The sequence below is a fragment of the Nelusetta ayraudi genome, unplaced genomic scaffold (assembly GCF_046127955.1).
Source record: "Nelusetta ayraudi isolate G7.1 ecotype Tasmania unplaced genomic scaffold, CSIRO-AGI_Nayr_v1 ptg000052l, whole genome shotgun sequence".
In the NCBI taxonomy this organism is placed as follows: Eukaryota; Metazoa; Chordata; class Actinopteri; order Tetraodontiformes; family Monacanthidae; genus Nelusetta; species Nelusetta ayraudi.
In genome coordinates this window covers 4,451,320-4,464,162 of record NW_027466102.1, presented here as the reverse complement: position 1 = coordinate 4,464,162, position 12,843 = coordinate 4,451,320, and the positions used below count along the sequence as shown (strand labels likewise).

The window sequence follows — 12,843 nt, the reverse complement described above, 5'->3', positions numbered from 1 at the left end:
GTCCTTTTACCAAATGGCCCCACTGGCGGCGAGGAAATCTGATCTGCTCCCCTCTGCTCCCCAACAACGAGACAGCCAATCTGTCCAATCACCTTCTCATCCCGAATTCCCGATCAACGGGTGAAAGGTCTCTTTCGCATACGGCAAATCTTTCTTCGGCCCGTGTATGCTTACAAATGCACCTCTAGTCACAGAGGACATTTTAACACCCCGTGTGTTAAGCATCGTTACTAAACTTCCTTCGGAGCCCAATAATTGTAATACTTCTTTAATGTGTTCCCACTTAAGGTGAGGTGACCCTTTTGTTCCCCAAAAGACACAGCGAAATGCCGCAGCACCTGAGCACAGTGGAGTCAATCAATACCTGTCGAAATGCTATTAACAAGTAAAGACTCATTGTCACAGGAGTCTTCGGAACTCAGCTCCTCTCCCCCATCCGCCATGCAGTAAGAATAAAACAGAAATCACAAACTGCAACCTGAAGTTGACCTCTCTTTCTTCTATCGTATGCAGGATGCTACTCTTTTTTGCTTTATTTTAATGTGGCACGTTGACTGTACATAAAGATGAACAGAGTCATCGTGACGCCACCCAATGGTTCGCGAAGCCCTGCTCTGAAGCCCAGGCACTGGTTTCATGGTCAGCGCCGTCTTGAGTCATCTCCAGTTTGTTTTGACCCCAGATGTTTCCTTATTTGGATGTGAGGGTGATCCCAGAGTCCCCCAATGTCTGCTCACTCACTGGTAAGGTCACCACACCTGACTACTAAACTGGAGCCACGCCCTCAGTTTGACCAAATTGGACAAAATGGAGATTAGGGCCTATTTAATAATGTTTCTACTTGTGTTTTAGACCACCAATTTTTTTTTTTTACGGGTTTGTAAAGCTCTGGATTTAATGCTCCTTTCCTTTACCTTTAAGTCTTTTTTCAACCATTTTTGGCGGCACCTTTTGGTCAAATGGTAGGATGCAAGTTTTTGGTAATTACGGGTTGGCCTGCCTTTTGAAAGCTGATGTTCTGGTCCATCTTTACATACAGCCAATGACGAGGCAGAGGGTAAGATTTCATATTATCTTCTGGTAGGGAAGAAAGTGTGCACCTTTGCTCCCCAACAAAAACAGAAAGAGCACAAGCGCCAACGCAAATGTTCGGGTGGATGATCCTTAAAATGGACTGACCAGTGCAGTGAGTCACATCTGGCAGTGCCCACATTTCACCTCCCCAGGCGTTGGCAAGTCACCTGCCTTCACACATGTTTGCCCATACCCTGAGGCTGTTGCTGTTCCACCAAATACGGGCTAAGAGCGTAAGTCGCAGAGACGAGTGGCACAAGCAGCTGAACGCCTGTGACAGCGCGGATGCGGGGAATAAAACTGTTTCTGAAAACGTACCAGTTGGTTCGCCTGTACCCAAATGTACCCAAGCCCCCAATACTGACACTAGCAAGACACACGTGCGTCACCTCTTAAGGTTGCGCTGTGGTATTTTGACTTTAAACGCGGACAAAAATGACATGGGCGAATCATGGGATGCCAAGGAAAGATTCCCAAGGTTTCCCAGATGTGTAAAATTTCGACTGGAATAAACATGGATGGAAATCTTCATAGGATATCTGATGACTATGGCAATCAAAAAGAAGTAGGCCAGGGAAGGAAAGTGATACTAGGGGTTTGTAGTAAATGTAGTGGTAGCCCAATGAATAAATTGCACACTGTGTTAATTTTAAAGGATTGGACATACAGTGGCTACCTTGCCACAGATAACACGTTCGCCCGAAGGTGCTACCGGGCCTACTCACTTCAGAACACTCGTGCCTGTTTATCACCACCATACAAAAATAGAAAACAATAGCTTCAAGCTCTGCACCTCTACACCGACCACTGAGTTTCTGTCAAAAGTGCTGACACCAAATAAAAAAAAGCATCATTTTCGTTCCCACTCTTTTGCCCGGTCCCGAAATATCAACTGCAAATCTTTCGTGGCTCAAAAAACAAAAACATTCCGCCGCCTCCTGCGATTATCACCTGGAAACAAACGACAGACTGCGTGACGCGGCTCTCTTGGCCAGGAGGCTGCGAGTGGCGAGCTGACTCTTTCCCATCTCTGCATCCACGTCCGGGGAAGCGAGCTTTCCAGGGAGCCCCGGTGGAGCTCTCCTCTGGAGAGACGACAAGAGCCCACGAGAGCGTTGGAGGAGGAGCGCAGGCTTCCCGTCTGCCAAGCGCCGTCTGCCTTCCCGTTGCTGACTCCTATCCCAAATTAAAGGGTGTTTACAGCGAGGGAGGATTATTTCCGTGGGCTAACAAAACCGAGATAGGGACAAAAGGGGGTATGTGCAAAAAAAAAAGAAAAAAGAAAAGGGTTTTTTTGGGGGTGGGGGCTGGGAGGGAAGTCGACCCCTCCCGTCCGGCCGCGCTCCATCCCTCCGCTACTCGACGCTGAAAGTAATTCCTTTGCGGTGAAGGCTTAATTCTCATTCCGCTTTCGTGTCCCTGATCCCGTATTGTCTATTCTGGTCACGTGGTCCGCCTGCCTCGGTGCTGTCCACTGTCACAGTTGCGTGTGTGTGTGTGTGCGCGATGCAGAGCAAGAGAGAGAGAGAACAAGCAGCAGAGAGAGGGTCAGCCTGTGTTTAAATTCCTGCTACAGTACCAGCCCCACCCAGCCAGCCAGCCAGCCAGCCAGCCAGCCAGCCATCCCACGGATAAATCCTCGTCCTGCTGCATGCAAACGAAGAGGATCACGTGCCTTTCCAGCCGGGCAACAAAAAAGGCGACGCGCAAAGCGCTTCGTTGTGTATTCGCCGCAATTTTGTCGCAAACCCCCTCGACATTCTTTTCTTTTTTTTCTGACGCGACAGCACGGCGCTGGGTCAAGGTTGTCACAGGCACCGTGGCCCGATCGAAGCGTTCCCACAAAATACAACGTGAGGGATGGTTGTCGATGAAAAGAATACAAGCGCAAGAGCCAAATGTCCTTTTCTCTTGCATTTCGTCCCGCCAACAAGGGCAGGCTGTGGTCTCCAGTCAGTTCCTGCTTGGGGTGTGGTCACACGTGTACCGTCATCACCAAAGGTATGCAAATTTTCCCCTTAGTAGGACAACGTACACTCAGAATCACCACAACTTTTCAATCGTGAGACGTCCAACTTTGGCGACCAGAAGCTGTGAAGTATTCAGCCAAAAAAAAAAAAGCCTCTCGGGCGTGTGAAGAAAGGGGAGGGTGGTTGCAGAAATTCATTCATTTAATTTAATTTAGAACGCAGACACAACAGCCATGAAACACACTGAATAAACTATGAAGTGAACTACTGGGTCCCTACCGAGAGGAGGCGCTGGAGACCACACTGCTGGCCATCATGACAACACCTCCATGAAATGGAGATGACAACACTTTCAGTTATCTGGGCTTGGGTACCGACGTAACGAGGTTGCACTTTTGGTCGGACCTGGCTGAGAATCCAAAAGTCCTCAGAATAAAGGCGAATCCCCGACCATCAGTCGGTTACCTCCTATTGTCTGCAATATATGTACTGTGACATTTTTTCTTTTACAAAGATACCGTTGAGATGTTTTGTATGTCTTTATTTTACCAAAAAAGTCCTATATGTCCTGCACTGAACATCCCTGCTGCTACTGCGACAAATTTAATTTCCATTTATGGATCAACGAATCAACAGTGGTACAACAACAAAAAAAGTGTTTGACACCCAAAGCACTCACGATATATCAGGCTAAGAATCACTTTACAGTCTCCAAGAACAACTTCTTTCACTACCATCACCCACAAACCAATTGCGACATTTGTTGCTCTAAGATTGTGTAAAATTTGTGCTGGTGGTATTTAGCAGCACTGTACCAAAAGTCTCCATTCTAAACCCTGCTGAACGCTTTTCCAAACAGATGCCCACTTGTTGTCTCCACAGGAACATCCCGTTAGCAGATGAGATATGATTCATTTGCAGACAGACGCAGATCGTTGGGGGTCAGAGTGCAGAGGACGACCGGGACTGAAACTGTTTCCCGGGCTGCACTGATTGGCTCCCAAAATCACCTATCAACTGTACCATAGGTGAACCGTAACATCTATGTGTACTTTGCACCACCTCTTGCTGCCTCGGCCTCACAGATGCCTGGCTAAGAGGGAGACAAGATTGATGCTTTTTGATTGAAGTATTTGGAGGCATCTTTAGACAAGAAACTTTTCACTTCTTTTTTAATGTATTTTTTCCATTGCTTTCTTTAAACTTCTATCTATATCCACATATAGATATAGATATACCGATATACATTATATATATATATATACACATATATATGTATATATATATTTTTCATCATCTTGACAGATAAGCAGCCAAATATAGGCAGTACAATTCTAATATTAAGTTTGAAGGAGACGGGTTTTTCAAGGTATTTTTGTCATTTTAATTCCAGTTTGGAATATCAAAGTCCGCTTGGCTTTGGCTGTTGTCCAAGCCAATTCACTCTTATTTTGACATGAATAGATGTCACACTTTTCATCACATTACGGAAGCCTCCCCCCCACCACCCACCTCCATCAATTCTCCCAGTCGTGGGTAAAAATGTAATAGGAAAAAATAAGTGAGACATCTCGACTAAACGCCTAAATGACAGCAGTGCTCCAGGATCTTTAAAATCCTACAACCTTCGAGGCACATTTTTCTCTGACACTCTCGCTCAACACTTTCTCCCCAGCAAAGAAATTGAAGGGGTAAAATTAAAATCCACTACTGGGGCTGGACGAGGCTTTAGTCCAACAGTCCTGGCTGAACTTTATGGCATCGATAACAGAGAGATAATGGCAACACATGTCATTATTCTCCAGCTGTGGGGGTCTTCAAGTCCACGGTGCAACGCTCTCCTGTGGTATTAGCGGCGTTAGCTCGCAAATTAGCTCGCTAATTTGACGCAAACGTCACAGGCTTCCGCATTGTTACTATTTTTCCACAATGGCAGGACATGAAGGACGACGACAACGTTTTATGTGCGACTGCAGCTTTTGCTTTGATTGTAAAAAAAATGCTTAATTCATCCAGCAGGTCAAGCCATTCACAAGGAGACTGAGAAGGGATTGCTCTATAATCTGGACGGCAGCCACGCCATCCGGTGACAGATGACGGCGCCGTCTAATTCCGGTCAAGACTTTTTGGCACGGCCCTGCCGCCCCTTGCTGACTCGACTCCTGTTTTTCGAGCGATCCTCCTTAGCGGGCTGAGCAGTTAAGGTGAGTTTTGGGAGCGGCTCCAGGGATTAAATTATGTGGAAAAGGAGATTAAATCGTTATGATCCCATCTGTGGCCGGGACAAGTACACAGTGCACAAACGCGTGTTTTTTGCGAACGCGACGTGCTCACAGAGGGTAATCGTTGTCGCAACCACTTTTTGGTTGGAGACGCTCAAGTTGTGGGCGACCACACAGGAGAGTTAACGCTGTGGAAGCAGAAGCTTTGCCGATATATATTTGGGGGGTGTCTCAAACTATACCGGACTGATATACAAGACAATGTACGATGGTATTTAATACATATGCGATTGTGTATATATATTTATATATATACACACACACACACACACACACACACACATTAATATATGTATAGATACATATATACACACATGTATGTAAATGTACACTCATATATGTATATGTGTATTTATACTCATTTACAAATTGAACTCTATTGAACTCCAGCTTCATGACATAATCTACTAGAATGCTCCAAGAACATTACAAGTGCAGGAAAATCAGTGAGGATGTGCTGAACACATTATGGGATGGCTTTGACAATAGTTGCCTTGAATGTCTAATTGAATGTGATTGTAGAGAATGAACATCAAGTGTGCAATATGCGACCATCACTGCAGTAGTTGAAGGCTTTAAAATTGCTAAAAAAAAAAAAAAGAAAAGAAGAAAAAAAAGGAAACATTTCTAAAACAAGGTTTTGGATTATAATCACACTTGGTTGAGTGTGCTAAACCATAAAAGAGAGAATAAAGAATGATGGTTTATATTTTAGGATCTTTAAAACAGCCTACTTGTTCAGCACATCCTTGCTAATTTTCCTAGTAATGTTCTTAGAGCATTCCAGTAGTTTATTTCATGAGGCTGCTCATAATGGAGTTCAATGCAGAAATGAGTCAGTGACCCCAAACTTTTGAATGTGTGCTTTTGTGTGTGTGTGTGTGTGTGTACGTGTGTTTGTGCACATACATACACACATACAGTACATATATATGGTATATACACACATACATATGAAACCTTTTCCTGAGTTTCCTGGTAACTTCGTCCTGCATGTACATCAGAAAGTTCACCACACCACAGGATGCGCAATGTCATGCAGTGTGCGGCGCTCCCTGCTTGAGCGCGATGTCAAGCTGGGCGGGGAGAGGCGAGCTCAGGACACGGCGCTGCGCTGGGAGGAGGGCTGATTGGTCGACAGACTTAGCCAAAGGCGGCGAGGGATTGAGAGCGAGCGGGACGGCCGTCGGCGGGGGAAAAGTGACGGGTAATCACAGACAAACGCTCCACGTTGGATTTGTTGTCACAGAACGCTACTAGGAAGGGTTGGATTAGCGAGGCGGCCCTTTGACGTAAATGTATACGACAGCACACTTAACTTCTTGGGAGAAAAAAATATGGAACGCATCCACGGGCACTGTTGATTGCGGCTTTGCAGATTTACCAGATTATTTGCCGTAATCTCCAGTATGTTGACTTGTTTTTATTGATTTTGTTAAGGGATTTGCACGGAGGGCCGTTTTGAGCGTGCAGCGGAGCGCGGACAACAGAGTTGACACGACCGCACAGCATTCTGATGTTAGGGTTTCGTAAAAACAAAACAAAAAAACAAACAAAAAAAACACACCCAAATTTAGCTTCCGGCAAATATAGCCGATTCAGTGCTATTTGGGGGGGGGGGATGTATCATCACCAGTTTCCCTTTGTGACATCACAAAGCACCGATTTCTGGAACAGTACGTTTGACGACACACTTTCCCAATGGTGCAGCAATGGACCATTGGACCATCTCAGGCCGGCCGTCTCAGGAAGACTTTCTCATTGCGTGTCGCTCGGGTCGTCCAGCTCTCTTTGAGCTTTTTCTCCGGCCACCGAACCGAACAGAAACGCCAACATTTCAGTTTTTAATATGTGTAAATGTAAAAATCCAATGGCGGTTTTCTGTCTTCTGTCAAAGACTCCGACTCGGCTTTTGTCAAAACTCTTACCCAATCAGTGCCCTGCTCTGTGCTACGTCCCCACTATGGTCCCTGCTCAGCACACTTGGAACCCCAAGGGAGCAGGTACCAAAATGGTAACCCTTGACAGCTGACACCAGTGGAAACACGCCTTCTTCTGATGCTCCTCGGTGGACCCACGACACCGAGAGGGGCTGCAAGTGCGGCCGCCACCAACGTTTGTTTGCCCGTTTCTCACCGATGCTGAGTTGGGAAAAACTTGCTCTGATCTCGATCTCGAGTTTTAGGTAGAAAATCGATGACGCTCACTTTGATGGATTTGAGCGTTGTGATTTAAATTTGATCTACTCAGTCTTATTTATGCTGCTGGTCTTCTATTAGCTATTCTATGTGTCATGCACACGTGACAAACCTATTCGTTCTGCTGCGTCAGCACGGAGATAGAATGGTTAATTTTCATAAAAAAAAGTTTTAAAAAAGTGGAGAATTGCACATATAATTAAAAAAAACAACTAGATTTTTCTCACTGCATATCACACTAAATTCTCATGTCGTTTTTTTCCCCCAGCCGTTTTTTTTCCTCCATCCATTCTGCAGGCAGTCACAGGATTTGTTCTACTTAATAAAGGGATTAAGAATGTGATCTAAATGCGGTTGTTTTGGGAAGCCTGCCTGTCGATTCACGTCTTTCTGATAGACGTGCAAGTTTAGAGAGCCACCCACACACCCCAGGGCCGTTTCTCAGCTGTTACAACCGAGGAAGACGGACAAATGAGGGGGGGCGGGAGGAATGTGAAGACAGAAAAAAAATCAAACCTACCAAAAAAAAAAAGAAAGAATAAAAACATGTGCTGTCTGTCGCAGAGATGAGCTCTGCTACCTTGGCTCCGCACTGAAGGCGCGTCACCAAGCGCGCATGTGTGTGTGTGTGTGTGTGTGTGTGTGTGTGTGTCTTTGAGGAAGGACTGGAGTTAGCACACTCTCAGCAGCAGTGGGGCATCAATGAGCCTTTGTATGGGCTGTGAATCAAGACACACATCCAAGAGCACGCATGGCCCCGGCATGTTGGGCTGCCACACACTGACGCTGGGGTGATCACTCACACACACACACTGACACACACACACATGCGCAGGCTTTGCACAGATTTAAAAGCCACTGAATGAACACGTACAAGAGGGAGCAAGCCACTAAAATCAGAGGAGGCAGGCATCTAGCAGCTATATTTGGAACTAGAGGGGGATTTGCTACGTTTCCTAGCCAGAGATCAGCATTAATGCAAAAACAAAGAGCGCCGCAAGACTCACGTGCGCGTGCGAAAAGGTAAAACGCGGCGGCGCGCGCACGGAGACACGCGCGTGCCCGGCGTTTTAAGCTCACGTGGGAGTTTTTATTTTAATTTTGGAAGAGACTTAATTGCACAAAGGACAAAGTCACCGGCGATGCGGCATCGCGGCGAGAGGGCGAATTAATGCATTTGAGACAGAGTTTATATTTGGCGCGCCCCTGTGCCTTTTTTTTTTTTTGTTGTTTTGGCAGATAATGAATTCCAACTCAAAACTCGCATCCGCCGAGCGTTAGCGGCGGCGCACGTGTTTAGAGGGGAGCGTGCGAGCGGTGTGGCTAAGTAGCCAGCGCCTGAGGCGGAGAGACGGAGAGACCCAGGACAATTAAAACTCAGCGGGAGGAAACACAAGACGGATAGAAAATGGCCTACGAGCGCTCAGGCAGTTAAAACACAAACACGCACACACACCCACACACACACACACACTGCACGCAGGTAATTTGCTTGCCGCCCCCAACACAGGTCGTATCCTCGGCGAGACGTCCCCGATAAGTGACGGCGTGTTCACCTCAATTATCCTGTTTCGAGTAGCTCCCCTCCTCTCACAAACAGACCCCGCCTATTATTCAAACATTGCGGCAAAGGCGCGCGCACACACACACACACACACACACACACACACACACACACACACAGACACGCTAATCTCACATCCTTGGCAGACCGGGGGGGCTAAACAGAGACGTCCCCCCGGGGGGCTCTGTCACCTGTCGGGAGGGACGCGGGGCTAAATGATGGAGGAGGGTGAGCCAAGGTCTCATCTCCTCCCCGGTGACTGAATGCAGTAGTGGGGGCCGCCGACCTCTGACCCCCCGCGGGATAGGAGGACGCCGGCGAGCACGGCTCCCGGAACTCCATTAGCATTCCGCTCACGCGGCGGCGATAAAGACCGCAAGCTAACGGCGCGGGCGCTCAGCGGACGTGAGAACCCAGCGAAAAAAAGAAAAAGAAAAGAAAAACGAGCAAGGCGCAGGGCGGGGTGGAAGGGTGGGGGGGGGTGAGGGGGGCAAAAGTTTCCGGGTTTGTTTTTTTTTCGAACGGGAGAGGCTGAGTCAACCTGAATATCTGGAGCTCGGATTCCTCATCGCCGGAGCACGGCAGGGGAGCTCTCGCTGTCAAAATAGATCATCTCACCAACCCCCCCCCCAACCCCCCCCCCCCCCAAAAAAAAAGGCCTCAAGCGCAGCCATGAGTAATCCGCCCACCACTGGACTCTTAAAGGGCTGAGGGTCAGGTGAAAACATTAACGCAGCGCCTCCGACGCCTTGCCTCCCTGACAGCGCCAACCCTCCGCGTGCACACACAGAAGACTCATCAAAAAAGACAAATAAGCCTGTCGGTCGAGCCCCCCCCCCCCACACACACACACATTACCCCGGTCGCCCCCCCCCCAACCGACCTCACGCCTCTCAACATCGCCGTATGCATGCGGGAATTGCGGTGGACGCCAATCTGTCAACCGACACGCCAGCCTGGGATTCAGCCGGGGACACCGGTGACTGATGACACATGGGGAAATTAACCCCCCCCTGCGATGTGGCGTGGGCAATGATGTAGTGGTGTTTTTTTTTTGGGGTACAAAAAAAAAAAGGAGCTCGGTGTCTGACCTTCAGCAAGACAAAACAACAACAACAAAAAACAAACAAACAGCCGCCCACATGATGTAAAAAAAACCCAAAACAAAACAGAATTTAGGGAAGCCTCCAAATGAAGCCACCGTCCGTCAGAACCCAGATTTACATACAGGGAAGACATTTGGCATCTTTATTGGGGGGCTCACTTTTTTGCTTTCTTTTGTGTGTGTGTGTGTGTGTGAGTGAACGAGAGAGAGAGGGTGGTGGTGGTGGTGGGGGGGGGGTTATCCTCCCGACGCAGTAGCTATAAACACGCTCAGGTCAATACCGCGCTGATGTGAGACCGACGCTGGATTTCAGCACCACGGACAGCTCCTCTTCCTCCAGCACCACGGGAACGGGATCCGGAGGAGGAGGAGGAGGAGGAGGAGGAGGTGGAGGAGGATGAAGAGGAGGCTGGTGGTGGTAGTGGGGGTTTCCTGGCAGATTTTCGGAGAGGGTCTGCTCGGGCCGATCCACCATCGGCAAACAAAACATCGGCCGCCTCCACCTCCACCTCCACCTCCACCTCCACCACCGCCGCCGCCGCCGCCGAACATCCATACGGAGGGAGGGAAGCCGTATGTGAGAGATCGCGGCTTTCATGAAATATTGATCGAGCGAGCCTCGCAACAGAATGGCCGGAGCGATGGAGAGAGAGAGAGAGAGAGAGAGAGAGAGAGAGAGAGTGTGTGTGAAAGAGAGAGGAAAGGGAGGGGTGGTGGTGGTTGGAGTGCGGAGGGTATTCCTCTGGACAGCTTTTTATCATGCATCCACCCACCACCAGCACCAGCACCAGCGCCGGCATCATCGCATCCCCCCCCTCCCGCACCCCCTCCTCGGTGGGAAAAAAGGAAAAAAAAAATCATTTACTTTCCGGTCATGACGGACGGAGGCGACGGACGGACGGTGCTCGAGTGTCGAATCACAAACCCCCCCCCCCCAACCCCCTCCACTCTCCCCGCGCCTCCACTGACGATCGGAAACATGACAAAGCAATAAGCGACGCACGCGCACACACGCGCACAGATAAGACAGGGGAGAAGAAGATGAAGAAAGAAAGAAAGAAAAGAACAGGAAGGCCAGATCTGACACCCATCCGCCGCCGCCGCCGCCGCGGCAGCAGCAGCAGCAGCAGCAGCAGCGGCAGCAAAGCGCAGCGCCGCTCCAACCTCTGCTGAGTGAGAGACGCGCCGTCATCGCGCTGCGTTTGGAGGAATGTCAGGAGGATTTACCCGCGCGTGTGTGTGCGCGCGCGCACGCGTGTAATCAGCCCCGCCAAAACAAACCAGTCATAATAATAATGATGATGATAATGATAATAATAATAATAATGATGATATGAAGACACACACACACACACACACACACACACACACACACACACACAAGGATCAGCAGCCGTGAAACTGATCCACCGTCACTGACTGTCATTCACAAAACACGCAATTTTTTTTTTCACACGCCCCCCCCCCCGCCGACAGGCCAAGGATGCGCTCATCACGACCACCGCCTCCTGCCTCCTGCCGCCGCTGCCGACACCACATCCGCCCCTCAGCAACTGTCGTGAGCGACACTGTGACTGGGGGGTTGGAGGGGTGGTGGTGGTGGTGGGGGCCGCGGTCAGTCGGGCTGTCGGTGTCGGTGGTGATTGTGGTGGGGTGGGTCGGGGGAGGGTTGTGGTCGCAGTCTTAAGGACCAAAAACGCCGCGCCGGAGCGTCTTTGGCGGCGACACAACACACGGTCAGCTGTTTAATTTCGCAGCTCCGGCGGACGAGGTGCGTGGCGGCATGAATTATTCAGCGCGCATAAACTGAGCACCTCTTCTTCCCCTCTTCTCCACCTCCTCCTCCTCCTCCTCCTCCTCCTTTTTTCTCCTTCTCCTTCTTCTCCTCCTTCCTCGGCGGAGGTGAAAAATGGCTCGACGAGCCGCGTTAAGGCGCCACAAAGCCCGACGCAGAGCGCACCCCCCCCCCCGTTAACAAGTTCGACCGGCACCAAATAAAGAGAGAAGGGGGGTGGGGGGGGGGGAAAAAAAAAAGACGCGGGTTGTCATGGATGCACGCCGGCGAAACAGACGAGAACGAGAGGAGGGGGGGGCTTTAAATCAGCGTCGCCTTCGAGATGCTCCCTGCAACAAGCCCAGAGACCGAGAGCAGCCGCCGCCGCCGCCGCCGCCGCCACCGCCAAAAAAAAAAAAAAAAAAAAAAAAAAAACCCCAAGCCGACATGTATGAAGAATTTCGGGGCTGACAGCGGGCGGGAAGCAATTCACCGGACCGCGAGCGAAAATAAGCAAGAGTCTGTGCGTTTACCTGTCAGGACTCCGACCCGGATTTGGTGGTCGTGGTTCGTTAAAATCATCCCGTCTGACGCCATGTTCAGCAGCGCTGTCACCCGCACCGAGAACTCGCGGCAGGGCCCAGAGCCGATCGCATCGAACTGAGCGGGGAGGGGAGGGGGAGCAGGAGGAAGAGGAGGAGGAGGAGGAGGCGGCGGCGGCCGACTGGCATACAGAGAGGAGGGGGGAGGAGTGGAAGGGGGTGGGGGGGAGAGACGAGTCAGACAAGATGAGTGGAATGCCGAGCGATCATCAGGGGCACCGACTGGAGTAGAGAAGAGAGACGTTCAAAAACCAGCACGTCTCGCTCCAGTTGG

At 49.7% G+C, this 12,843-nt stretch overlaps 1 protein-coding gene across 3 annotated transcripts in view; it reads right to left on the bottom strand.

Moving 5' to 3' along the window:
* The window catches only part of gphnb (gephyrin b), a 101,285-nt gene extending 88,648 nt beyond the window's left edge, over nucleotides 1-12,637 (bottom strand). For 2 of the 3 annotated variants that reach the window (XM_076037709.1, XM_076037710.1), the window contains exon 1: nucleotides 12,501-12,637. In XM_076037709.1, coding sequence (XP_075893824.1) covers nucleotides 12,501-12,564 — 64 coding nt within the window. In that variant the 5' untranslated portion in view covers nucleotides 12,565-12,637. The remainder of the gene's footprint in view (nucleotides 1-12,500) is intronic. The other variant, XM_076037711.1, reaches the window with a different exon arrangement.
* Nucleotides 12,638-12,843: the final 206 nt, after the last annotated feature.